The sequence below is a fragment of the Sus scrofa genome, chromosome 8 (genome assembly GCF_000003025.6).
Source record: "Sus scrofa isolate TJ Tabasco breed Duroc chromosome 8, Sscrofa11.1, whole genome shotgun sequence".
Lineage (NCBI taxonomy): Eukaryota > Metazoa > Chordata > Mammalia > Artiodactyla > Suidae > Sus > Sus scrofa.
Genome location: NC_010450.4, coordinates 131747228 through 131759964, shown reverse-complemented (window position 1 = coordinate 131759964; position 12737 = coordinate 131747228). Strand labels below are relative to the sequence as shown.

The 12737-nt window shown below is 52.2% G+C and overlaps 1 protein-coding gene across 12 annotated transcripts in view; it reads left to right on the top strand.

The window, feature by feature from the left end:
* The window catches only part of AFF1 (AF4/FMR2 family member 1), a 195996-nt gene that overhangs the window by 164850 nt on the left and 18409 nt on the right, over positions 1-12737 (top strand). For all 12 annotated transcript variants that reach the window (XM_021101783.1, XM_021101780.1, XM_021101781.1 and 9 more), the window contains 3 exons: positions 1771-2685; positions 10811-10914; positions 12255-12495. In XM_021101783.1, the coding sequence (XP_020957442.1) occupies positions 1771-2685; positions 10811-10914; positions 12255-12495 (1260 nt within the window). The remainder of the gene's footprint in view (positions 1-1770; positions 2686-10810; positions 10915-12254; positions 12496-12737) is intronic.

Here is a 12737-nt window from a genome sequence, read left to right as displayed (position 1 = left end):
GTCCCGCAGCATGTGGAGGTTCCCAGGCTAGGGGTTGAATCAGAGCTGTAGCCACCGGCCTACGCCAGGGCCACAGCAACATAGGATCCAAGCCGCGCCTGCAGCCTACACCACAGCTCACGGCAATGCCGGATCCTTAACCCACTGATCGAGGCCAGGGAGCGAACCCGTAACCTCCTGGTTCCTAGTTGGATTTGTTAACCACTGCACCATGAAGGGAACTTCCCAAGACATTCTTCTCATTCTTAATAAGATATAATAGCTCAGTTGAAGAGAGAGAAAGTGTGTTGCATCAATAGTGAGTTAGCAACCAAGATTTCCACAGTAAGCAGAAGTCAGAACTTCTGTTTATTTGCCGAGTTGCACAGATAATCAGTATAATCTCACTACTCTTAATTGTGTGCTCTCAAGCCTCCCTGTGCGTCTTAGAAAAATAGGTGCTATTTCAGGCCAGATTGCCTCAAATAAGAGACTTCATGTTTTTGCCTTTTAGGGCCGCACGCTCGGCTTATGGAGATTCCCAGGCTAGGGGTCAAATCAGAGCTATAGCTACCAGCCACAGCCAGAGCACATGGGATCTGAGCCACATTTGCGACCTACACCACAGCTCATGGCAACGCCAGATCCTTAACTCACTGAGCGAGGCCAGGGATCGAGCCCTCAACCTCATGGTTCCTGGTTGGATTCGTTTCCGCTGCACCACAAGCCACAAAGGGGACGATATTGGTTACACAATTAATGGTTGGCTCAAGTGACCTCACTTGGCGCTTTTTACCCAGGTGTAAAATTTGAAAATCAGTACATAGTATGTCAGTGATGAACAGAAAACCGTGGCATGTAAATAAATAAATAAGAGAAATGAAGTCATTAAGTAAATAAGAGAAATGAAATCAAGTCTTGAAGGAAGGCATTTGCAGTTGAAAGGTACATCAAAAAAGAATAAAGGATGAAACCCATCCACAATCACTAAGACTTGGTTTCTTAATCACCTGAAAACCTTTGATAAAAGAACTCTTTTTATTCTTCATTTTCCCTATTATTTTCTGATAGAGTAGTTTACAAGCCAAAATAACTCAATTCCGTTTGAATTATACTGTGAGTACCAGTAGAACAAAATATTGGTTACACAGATTTCTAACCATTTGCCAGTGGTCAACATGGGTCAGTGTCTGCTACGGCAGAATTCCAGTAGTGCAAAAATACTGGAAGCTTGTTTAAGAGTTAAGTTCTTGTTGTGGCTCAGAGGGTTAAGAACCCGCTAGTCTCTGTGAGGATGCTAGGTTCCACCCATGGCCCCACTCCGTGGGTTACACGTCTGGCGCTGGCTGTGAGCTTTGGTAGGTCGCAGGCACAGCTGGGATTCTGCATTGCTGTGCCCAGGCTGGCAGCTGCACCTCTCATTCAACCACTAGCCTGGGAACTTCCATATGCCACAGGGGTGGCCCTAACAAGGAAAGGGGGTGGGGGAGTGTTAATTGTGCCCTTCCCTGGTGGCTCAGCAGTTTAAGGATCTAGGGTTGTCACTGCTGTGGCTGGAATTTCTGTGCCGCCCATGTTCCATCCCTGACCTGGGAACTTCCTCAGGCCCTAGGCGCAGCCAAAAAAAAAGGTTAATTGTTATAGAATTTGACCTATGATCCCAGGAAGGTCAAGAGGAGCTGCGTGTTTGGAGTGATTGCATCTCCTGGGCAGTCCCGTGGGATTGGGTGACTAGCCCGGAAGAGGAGCATTGTCATTGGTCGGTTAACCCTTCTTTTTCCTTGTTTGTAGCCCGAGCCTCCGACAACAAACAAATGGCAGCTGGACAACTGGCTGACCAAAGTCAGCCAGCCCCCGGTGCCCGCCGAGGCCCCGGGCAGCGCCGAGCCCCCGCCTCGGCACGCGGACAATAAGGGCAAGGGCGGCGACAGCGCCCCCGCGGGTCACGAGCGCTCGGAGTCCAAAGAGCCTGCCCCCAAAAGCTCCAGCCGAGGCCCCCGGGGCCCTTCCGAAGGCCCCCACTCGGGCAAGAGGACCTGTCAGAAGTCCCCCGCCCAGCAGGAACCCCCGCAGAGGCAAACCGTGGGAACCAAACAGCCCAAAAAACCCGCCAAGCCCTCCGCCCCTGCGGACGCGCGCGCCTGCGTACAAGCGGAGAGCCAGCTGGGCTCCAAAGACCAGCCCTCCAAAGACAAGCCCAAGGTCAAGACGAAAGGGCGGCCGCGCGCCGGCGAGAGCTGCGAGCCCAAGCCGCCAGCGCCTGCGCCTGCCCCTGGCCCGGGTGAGCGGAAGAAGCACCGGAGCGGCCCCGCCGACCCCCCGAAGGCGCCCCCGAAGGAGGCAGCAGAGGACGGGAGCCCCGATCACTTTGCGCTCGTCCCCCTGACGCAGAGCCAGGGCCCCGCCCGCGGTGGCGCCAGGACTAGTGGCTGCCGACTGGCCGTGGTCGTGCAGGAGGACCGCCGCAAGGACAGACCCCCGGGGCCTTCGCGGGACACCAAGCTGCTCTCCCCGCTCAGGGACACTCCGCCCCCGCAAAGCTTGATGGTGAAGATCACCCTGGATCTCCTCTCCCGGGTCCCCCAGCCCCCCGGGAAGGCCAGCCGCCCCAAGAAGCCGGAGGACAAACCGCCCGTGGCCGCGAAGAAGCCCGATCCTGAGAAGCGAAGCTCAGACCCCGCCAGCAAGTTGGCCAAAAAGAGAAAGGTGAGTGTGAGGAGCTGACCTGCCCGCTCAGGGTGGGCCACACCTGCCCTGCGCCTGGGGCTGTCTTTGGCCCTGGATTGTAACCCGGAGTGGTCCTAGAAGAGGCTGGGAATCTTGGGATTGGATGTAGCCTTGACTCCTAAACCAGAGTTCCTCTTTCACTGCAGTTAGGCATCGATAGATGCCAGATACCTTCAGTCTTGCTAGTTTGAAGAAGAGGTGAGACAGTCATTGAAAAGAACATCTTGCTTTAGAATAATACAGCATTTAAGAGTACATTTTTCTCTTTTCCGATGCCGTTGGTATTTACCACCTGGCCCACTCCTTTTGCCATAGAAATCTAAACCTTAGGTGAACTGAAATGTTGATTCCGATATTACTGACAGAAGACACGAAATTTTGCTCCCCTAGTCTGATATTGCGTCTATATTTTAATTCATGGCCACCTAACACTTCGTTAATTTGAAACCCACCAGGTTTATAATCGGTGATCTCCATGAATGACTTATACTAATAAGCAGGAGCGTTTTGAAAAAAAAGGTTTAGAGCTACTATTATATAGTTAGGACATCTTTTTGAGTAATGTGGGCTGTTGGGTGAAGCACTGAAAATCTGTCGTTTTACTCACGGCAGTGTTTGAAAGCGTCACTGAAGGAATGAACATAATAAGAACAAAAATTCCCTGCCTTGTCTGAGACCTTTGTTACTTGGACACACAGTTACAAGCGATCTCCTTTCGTCCTTTATTCTGCACCATTGTGCTCTTGATGTGTCTTTTGCTGCTTCTTGGTGACGAAAGATGAGTGAGCTTTCCCCCCAGTGACGCTCCCAAGTCAGCCTGCCCAGGATTCAGAGTGAAAGGCATGAGAAGGGCCCACTCTTTCCTGCTGAGACGGAATAAACACTTTAACACTCCTATAAAGACATTAAAGAAAACTTCTTACTCCGTTGTGCAAGTTGAGTAAGGAATGACAAGGACAAAGAGGTCGTGAGGTCTGCTGTCATGTCTAGTGGAGGATTCAACGGATTCCTCCACTAGGTTAAAAATATAACATGACTTTAGGAAGTAGTTAAGAGCAGTGGTTTCTCCAGAACCTTGTCGAGTGAGGCACAGGGTGTGTATTGCCACCCTAACTGCAGTGGTCAGGCCCAGTGGGGTAGGACTGAGCCCTAATTGGAAGTGCTGTTTCACCTGGAACAGGGCATATTCTTTTGCCCAATAACTTTTAAGATGGTGTGTGTGTGTGAAGTTAAGGATCCAGTGTTGTCTCTGCAGCAGCCTGGGTTTGGTCCTCGGCCTGGTGCAGGGGGTTAAGGATCAGGCTGTGGCCTAGGTTGCAGCTGCAGCTCCGATCTGATCCCTGGCCCAGGAACTTCGTATCCTGTGGGTGCAGTCAAAAGTGGGGGGGCGGGGAACGCAGTGTAAAACTTGATGGAGAAAATCGTGATGGGCCAGGCTAGGCAGGAGGTGCCCGTATCTAATATAGCTGAGAAGGCTTCAGAAATACAATCATTTACCTCCTCCTGGGAAATCTTTTTATCTCTACATCCCAGCTACCATAGTATCGCCTGCTGACCTTCATCTGCTGGTGTGGGGAGAAGTATTAGCTTCTCAAGTGTTCATGGGGAGTTCCCACTGTGGTGCAGCAGAAACAATCCAGCAGGATCCATGAGGATTCAGGTTCAATCCCTGGCCTCACTCAGTGGGTTAAGGATCCGGCATTGCCGTGAGCTGTGGCGTAGGTCGCAGACGCGGCTCAGATCCCGCGTTGCTGTGGCTGTGGTGTAGGCCGGCAGCTGTGGCTCCGATTAGGCCCCTAGCCTGGGAACCTCCATGTGCTGCGGGTTCAGCCCTAAAAAGCAAAACAGAAAAGTGTTTAGGCACCAAATGGAAATTGTGGCTCCGCAGACATTTCTCAGTGCCCGCCCATACTTCAGTGCAGATCTAGAAGCTCTGCTTGCAGCTCCGGGAAGGGAAACGCCGCTGTCCCTGTTGAGTACATGAACTGTGCCCTCTGAAAGCCGTTCCCAGCCCTTGGCTGAGCTCTCCGAGGGCAGCTCATTTGTCTTGCGTTCAGATGATGGAGAAGTGATGGCCCTCTCGTCTTGGACAAGTGCATCCTTGTTTAGAGCTCTGGCAGGCAGCTGCGAGCCGGCCCTGGGAACCGTCTGCCTCGCTGCTGTGGGGCTGACAGGGTCAGGATGGGAATCCGTGGTTGCAGACCCTGGCTGCTCACTCCGTCCCCAGGGGATCCCTTCGGACTGGCGGCAGGATGTGTGCCACCCCCAACTCCCCACACTCCCATTGGCATTTTCTAGATCCTCAGGTAATCCCAGTGCCTCAGGCTTTGGAGCAGAACCTTATCACTGAGCCAGGATGGTACACAGTTGGTTCTTTGGACCGAGAAATCTGTCCAGCATGGTGCATTTAGACATCGCAGATCTAGACAAGCGGGAACTCCTGGTCTGAAATATGTCGCCAGTTAGAAACGACACTTTAGAAAGCTTTCAGATCAATATAAACATTGGCCAACTGTATACTTCTCTCATGACCAGAGAGCCAGTATCACTGGTTTTACTTCCTGTGATTCTAAGTGGTCTTAACGCTGCTCGTCATGACCCCGGGGTCTCTCTTTCCCAAGGGGCAGGCTCCCTCTTCCCGCCGGGACCCCGACTCCCCTTGCTCAGCGCACCTTGGCCACCCCCCGCCCCCCATGACGAGCTTGGGAGCTTTCCCCCAAATTTGGATCGTGAAGACTTAATTATTTTCTTCCTACTAAGTGGGAACACTAGAAATAGCTCCATGAGGATGTAGTGAGAGCAGTTGACCAATGCACCTGCTCCTGCACATGAGTGGGATTTATTTAAAGACTCGTTCCTCTTTTGGCACAAAATTTAACACATGTTTTCAGAGGGTTAACACAGCCTTGAGACATCTTATTTTATTTATTTTGTCTTTTTGGGGCCACGCCCGAGGCATATGGAGGTTCCCAGACTAGGGCTCCAGTCAGAGCTGCAGCCACGGCCTAGACCACAGCCACAGCAACGTCAGATCCAAGCCGCGTCTGCAACATACACCACAGCTCACGGCAACGCCGGATCCTTAACCCACTGAGCAAGGCCAGGGTCGGATTCATTAACCCCTGTGCCATGACGGGAACTCCCCTCCTTTTTCTAAATAACTGCTTTACTGACCCAGAAGCTTGGACATTTTTGGAAACATATTTCAGTGCCATTGTTTATGTGTGTTTTGAAGGATAAGGAGGGAAGTTACAGGATGTGGTGGGAAAGTGTGCAGTTTTTTTGCTTGATGGTTGTTTCCGACCTTCCCTTCTATCCAAGAGCTGTTTTTTTCTCGGGTTGTTTCTCCAGGTCAACATTCCCAGCTATTATCCTTCAAATCAGGGGTTTGAAAAGTCATGCCTATAATTTCCTAGAGCCACTTACATCTAATTTCTTCGTGCCTGCTAGTTACCCTAAGAGCGTCACTAAAGAGCTCTTTGGGGGCCAGTCTGATGCCCATGTATCCCCTCGCCAAAAGGAAGGGGGAGAAATGGGTTCATTTTCCTTCTCTGCTGTTCTTATGCCAGGGAAGGTAACCTGTCTGCCCAGTAAGTCCCCGCCCTCATTCTTGGTGTCAGCTTGGGCTTGTTTGCCCTGTCATGTCTTAACGAACTTCCTGCAGAGGCACATCCTGGAAAAGTACCTGAACTTCCCCAAAGGGTGCCCCACGTTTGCTGCGTTCCCTGTGCCCCCAGGCTCCTTTGCTTCCGTGTGTCAGAGGAGGATGGAGCTTCGAATTGGAGGGCCGAGGCCTCCCGCGGCTCCTGTTCAGCCGCCGCTTTTCACACGTGGGTTCCAGAAAGGTTCTCACGTCATGCTCTTTGCACAAGCAGGCCTGCAGCGCCGCTGTGCCGACTCCTCCCAGTCTGGGGATCTTCGCTTTCTTTCACACCACTTTTGGGGGGCGGGCGTGGCCGCAGGATTCCTGGAGCAAGGCCCCAGGTTCATCATTCAGGGTCAGTGTCCTGACTGGCTGTTTGTGCAGCCCCTCTGCTCTGTCCCTGCTCCGGCCACACCCGTGCCCCACCGCCAGCTCCTCCGCTTCCCCGATGCTTCTCATCTCTCCCCATCAGGACCAAATGCTGAGCAGACGGTTAGCCCCACGTGTCAGTCGGAAAAAGCCGCCTTCACCCCCACTTAGCTGCAGTTCCTAGGTGGTGAGTCAGGTGCTAGCACAGGCGCTGGGCTGCCCCGGAGGCCTTCCCTGCAGAAACCGGCCCGGCCCAGCTCCGGCCCAGCTCTTCCTTTTATGGTCCTCATTCTTGCCCTTTTGCTCCACTCTGTAGGTGGAGCGGCATCTGGCAGATAATCCAAGGCTGCCTGACCCAGCAGGTTAAGAAAAGCAAACAAGTCGAGAGAGCAGGTCGTCGGCTGCGGCCTCCTGTTGGAGGTGTGGCCCCCACGAGACATTGTCCTTCTGGAAACAGGGTGCTTCCAGGACCCAGACCTTAGGTAGGGGTCCCGGAAATGGGAGTTGATCTGAATAAGCCGTGGGGCAGAGGAGACTCCTTTTTTTCCCCTCCTGAAGAGAGAACATCACTCACACCTCAGGTTTTGTTTGGCTTCCTTTTTTTGCCTTTTAGGGCTGCACCTGCGGTATATGGAGATTCCCAGGCTAGGGGTCGAATCAGACCTGCAGCTGCCGGCCACAGCCACAGCCACTTGGGATCCGAGCCACGTCTGCGACTTACACCACAGCTCATGGCAGCACCGGATCCTTAACCCACTGAACGAGGCCTGGGATCAGTCCTGCGTCCTCATGGATGCTAGTCAGATTTGTTTCCTCTGAGCCACGCCGAGAACTCCTCAGATGACTTCTTGCCCCAGAAAAATCTCCACAACTCCTTGCCTCCTATTTTCCAGCCTCGGAATTCAAGTCTGCATTTCCTCCCCCGAGGATCAGATGGCTCCCTCCCTGATGGCCTCTTGCTAAATCCATCCACTTAGGTTGTAGTGCAGCCTGCTTCCGTGCCAGCTGCCAGACACGCAAGTGCCAGCTCTGGGGACACCCGTGGGACTGTTGCTCCAAAGACGAGAGGGTTCCAGGTGCACAGTGTACGAGTCCTAACCCCAGGCCCAGAGGCCTGATGGCTCACTTTCCGGCAGCTCACAGAATGTCATCGGCTTCTGAGCTGCTCCGTGGATGCTGCTCATGGATGCTAGTCCATATAAAGCATATTATTCCAGGAAGCGCCAACACCGTTGTTAGAGCAGCACGGAAGTGCGTGTTTGGCGATTCTTGGCTTGGGGCTCTTCTCTTGAGTCACCAATTGGCACAAGCCAAAGTTAAAACCAGTTTGTGAGGATTGGCTGACTCTGCACCTTATTTTCATGTGTGGTGTACAAGGTCTGCTGCTTGGTTTCTGGTCATCACTGGCATGTCCGCAGCAGCACGAAGATGGACAGACAAAACTGTTTCTCCACTGCCGGTACTTGGTGTGTTTTTAGGAAGTAACTTTGTGGACCATTGATGTTTAGCTTTGTCCTGGGGACGCGTGTGTCACGAGCTAACTGGAAATACCTCCCTTCCCCCTCCTTCAATTAATACATTTGAAGCTGATTTTATGGTGAAGTTTTTAAAATGTATTTTTTAAAAAATATAGTTGATGTACAATATTGTGCCAATTTCTGCTGAACAGCAGAGTAACCCAGTCATATATATATATATATATACATATTTTGTTTTATTTTATTTTTATATGCCTTCCACTTTAAAAAGTATATCTTCCTAAGTACTTTATGTACAAGTTAGTATCCACTTGGGTATTTTAGCAAATTCTGTGGCTTTTGCCAAAGATAAATTCCCTATCCTCTTGCCGTGCTCATTGGGCCAGCGGGTTGGCCTTGAATCTAAAACTCAGAGTTGGGAGTTCCCCTGGTGGCTCAGCAATAACAAACCCAACTGGCATCCATCTGGCCTCGATCAGTGGGTTAAGGATCTGGCATTGCTATGGTTGCGGTGTAGACTGGCGGCTATAGCTTTGATTCAACTCCTGGCCTGGGAACCTCCATATGCCACAGGTGTGGCCCTAAAAAGGCCTACATAAGTAAATAAACCTCGAGGGGATTCACTGGGGCCGCCGTAACAGAGACCCTTGGTCATGGGGGCATGACAGGGGGTACCTTAGTGGGAGGGCTCAGCTTTAATCAGCCGTTTGCACCTTGTTCTTGTTTCTCTGGCCACACTGAGGGCCTCTCAAGCGTTACCACCGATGAATTGCTGGAGCGGAGGGTGAGTTCCAGGCCGGGCAGACCCCCCTGGCCTGGGCCAGGGCCTACGCTCTCTCCCTGAGCCACACTCCAGGCTTGTGCTGCTGGCCCTCCCCGTCGGCCTTGCGGGGAGCTCCCTGTTGTGTTTCAGTTGGGCCTGCGGGTGAGCTGCTCACTCCCATCCCGTGTTCTCGCCTCACGCCGTCCCTTAGGAGCCTCTTTTCCAACCTTCCGTGATGAACGGTTGTGTTTCTGAGCAACTCCTGGCTTCCTGTCTGACCTGACCGTCTTTCTTTGCCTTGGCTCATTGGAAGGTCCAGGTCCACGCTGCAGATCACTGCTGGAAAAGCGGGTGAAACCGTGCTGGCTGGTGGATACAAACATAGCATGAGTCAGCTGTGTCATCTTAATTTTTTTTTTTTTTTTTTTTTTTTGTCTTTTTGCCATTTCTTGGGCCGCACCTGTGGCATATGGAGGTTCCCAGGCTAGGGGTTGAGTTGGAGCTACAGCTGCTGGCCTACACCACAGCCACAGCAGTGCCAGATCCGAGCCGAGCCTGTGACCTATGCCACAACTCACAGCAACGCCAGATCCTTAACCCACTGAGCAAGGCCAGGGATTGAACCCGCAACCCCATGGTTCCTAGTTGGATTTGTTAACCACCGCGCCATGACGGAAACTCCTGTGTCATCTTAAATTTGCTAGTTGCCACATTAAAAATACAAAAAGGAAGAAAACACACCAGTGAAAAATAATTTTGATAACTTACTCCACCAGATCTAAAATGTTACCACGTCAGCCTTGAATCAGTAGACACGTGCCTACCTCCTCCTTTTTGGCACAACGGGGCTTGTCCCTGTGGCCAGCCGTGTGCACGTGTCCCCAGGTGCAGTGGGCCAGACGGTGCGGGATTGGCCTCCCGTGGGTACCAGCCTCCCTTGGATTTAACGTCGCTACCTGGATCTTCCCTTCTTGCTAAATGCGCTCATTCGTGTGCTTGCCAAGAGGTTAGAAACAGGTATCCTTGTGAGCCACCCTGAGCGCTTCATCTGGAGACGAGAGAGCGATGTTTTGTGCAGGAGTTTGTGCCGGGCTGGATGGAGGCCACGTCTTTGCTTTCTCCCTCCTTTTGAGCAGGGCCAGGCCTCTCGTCCGCATCTGGGCAGAGCTCGAGCCCGCACATCTCAATGTATTCACTTTTCGGGGAGAAATTCGGATAGCAGAGGAGAGACTGCGGTGGAGGGGCCTCCGCCGATGGGACCATTGCAAGGGCGTTGTTTGTTTCCCTTGAAGCCTCTAAGAGGATTTCGGGAGGTTTGTTTAGGAATTGTCCTAGATCGGCTGGTGGCGTCCCGGATTTCGGTCTGGGCGAGCTGACAGTCAGAGGAGTGCAGTTCCGCACGCACCCCGGCAGCTGAAGGACTCGCCCCCGTCCCGCGCTGTCCTTGCTGGAGAGCCAGTGGCTCCTCCTCCCCAGGGGGCCGGCACCTGCGTCCAGACCGCGTTGGGCTTGCTGTCAACTTGGTATCCCCGTTGTCCTGGGAAAACTCCACCGTTCTCTTCCTAGGTTGAGAAAAACCCAGTTTCTTCCCTTCTCAGACCTCGTCCTTTTCCTCGAACAGCCCTTCCTCGTGCAAAACTCTAGCTCAGTACAAATCACATCCATCTACCTGGTTGTGCCTGACAGGCCTGCGCCCCACACCCCTCCCCGGTGTAAGTACTTAGAAGGTTGCTGTGTGTGGAGCTGTTTCCAAAAGGCTGCGTTCTTACTTTCATTGCCTTTGCTGTATATTTTTTCCTGTTCTGTCCGTACGACTATGTAACAGTTGACTCTGTTATTCTGCAATAATAGGGCGAATCAGAAAGAGATCACGAGAGCAAGAAAACCAGACTGGAGAAGGAAATCAAATCACAGTCATCAGCTTCATCCTCCCACAAAGAACCTTCTAAGTCAAAGTGAGTACAGAGGAGATCTGGCTGTGGCGCAGTGGGGTCAGTGGTATCTTGGGAGTGCTGGGGCGCAGGTTCGATTCCCAGCCCGGCACAGCGGGTTAACGATCTGGTGTTGCCACAGCTGCGGCTTAGGTCACAGCTGCAGCTCAGAGGTGATCCCTGGCTTGGGAGCTCCATATGCTGAGGGGCAACCCCAAAACTCAAAAAACAAAATGAGAACAGAGATTAGGAACAGCCTGGAAAGGGATCGAGTCTTCCGGGATCTTAATGTGGCAAAAATGTTTCAAATCTTCTGCGTTAGAATGAGGGCGTCGTAAACTCGTTAGGGCTCGTTGAGATGATACGGCTGAGTTTGTTCTATGCTCCTTTTCTCCATGAGACCTTAGGGAACTGAACAGTTCATTTGGCAGCAAACTTGGATTTAACAAAAGCACAAGGAAGTGTGGCTCAGTGGGTGAAGAACCCAACACAGTGTCCGAGAGGATGTGGGTTTGATCCCTGGGCGCTCTCAGCGGGTTAAGGATCCGGCATGGCTGTGGTGTAGGCCGGCAGTGGCAGCTCTGATTCGGCCTCTAGCCCAGGAACGTTCATATGCTGCAGGTGCGGCCCTAAAAAGACAAGGAAAAGAAAAGCACAGAAAGACGTGGCAAAAACAAGTGAATAGTGTCACCATATAGGAGTCACCAGAGACTTGAGGGAGAGAAAAGGTTGGAGAAGAGGCGTCTGCCGGGCCTGTCTGAGAAGGTGCTAGACGGGCAGCAGCTCCTCAGAGCGGCTCGGTTGTTAGGTGAAGGGAAGGCCTTGGGCAGACCCTGCACGCCTAGTAACAAATTCAGCAGCTTCATTCAGTACTCCTGGATAGGACTAGAGTTTTCTTTTTTTTTTTTGTTTTTGTTTTTGTTTTGTTTTTTGCTATTTTCTTTGGGCCGCTTCTGCGGCATGTGGAGGTTCCCAGGCTAGGGGTCAAATCGGAGCTGTAGCCACCGGCCTACGCCAGAGCCACAGCAACGCGGGATCCGAGCTGGGTCTGCGACCTACACCACAGCTCACGGCAACGCTGGATCGTTAACCCACTGAGCAAGGGCAGGGATCGAACCTGCAACCTCATGGTTCCTAGTCAGATTCGTTAACCACTGCGCCACGACGGGAACTCCAGGACTAGAGTTTTCTAAGGCATGCAATAAAAAAGGACACTGAAATGTGGCCTTTCTGCCCACGTGGGTTGCCTGCTCTGAGAGGGTTCATCTTTTGTGTCAATGGCCATTTTGTCCTTGTAAATATACAGCTACGTCATGCAGCTCGTGTTCGACCTCAGCTCAGTTCTGCACGATGTTTCATTCCAGAACGCCTCGGCCCTCCTCGGAGCCCTCCAAGAAGGAGCCGCTTCCCCCTCCGCTTGTCTCATCCTCGTCCTCCCAGAAGCCAGCCAAACCTGCACAAAAGAGGCCGAGGCAGGAAGCAGACGCCTGTGGCCAGGACCCTCCCAAAAGTGCCAGTAGTAGCAAGGGCATCCACAAAGACTCTTCCGTTTCCAAGCACAGAAAAGTGGACGGGAAGGGCTCTGGAAGCTCTACAGAACACAGAGTAAGGAGCGGAAGCCGAGCGAGTCATGCACTAGTGGCTGTTTCTTTACGTTCAATGCACAGCGGAGATTTTGACGCTGGTACCTCGGAACGATTCATCACCATTTAATGAGGCGGTAGTGGGTTATCTGTGCTCTACTTTTTAGAGGGAGAGGAAAAGATAGTTTCTGTCATATGAAATTTAGGTAGCTGTTGCTGCTCCTTTAAAGTGGTTTAGAGATGAAAAATCTGGTGTTTTGCAGT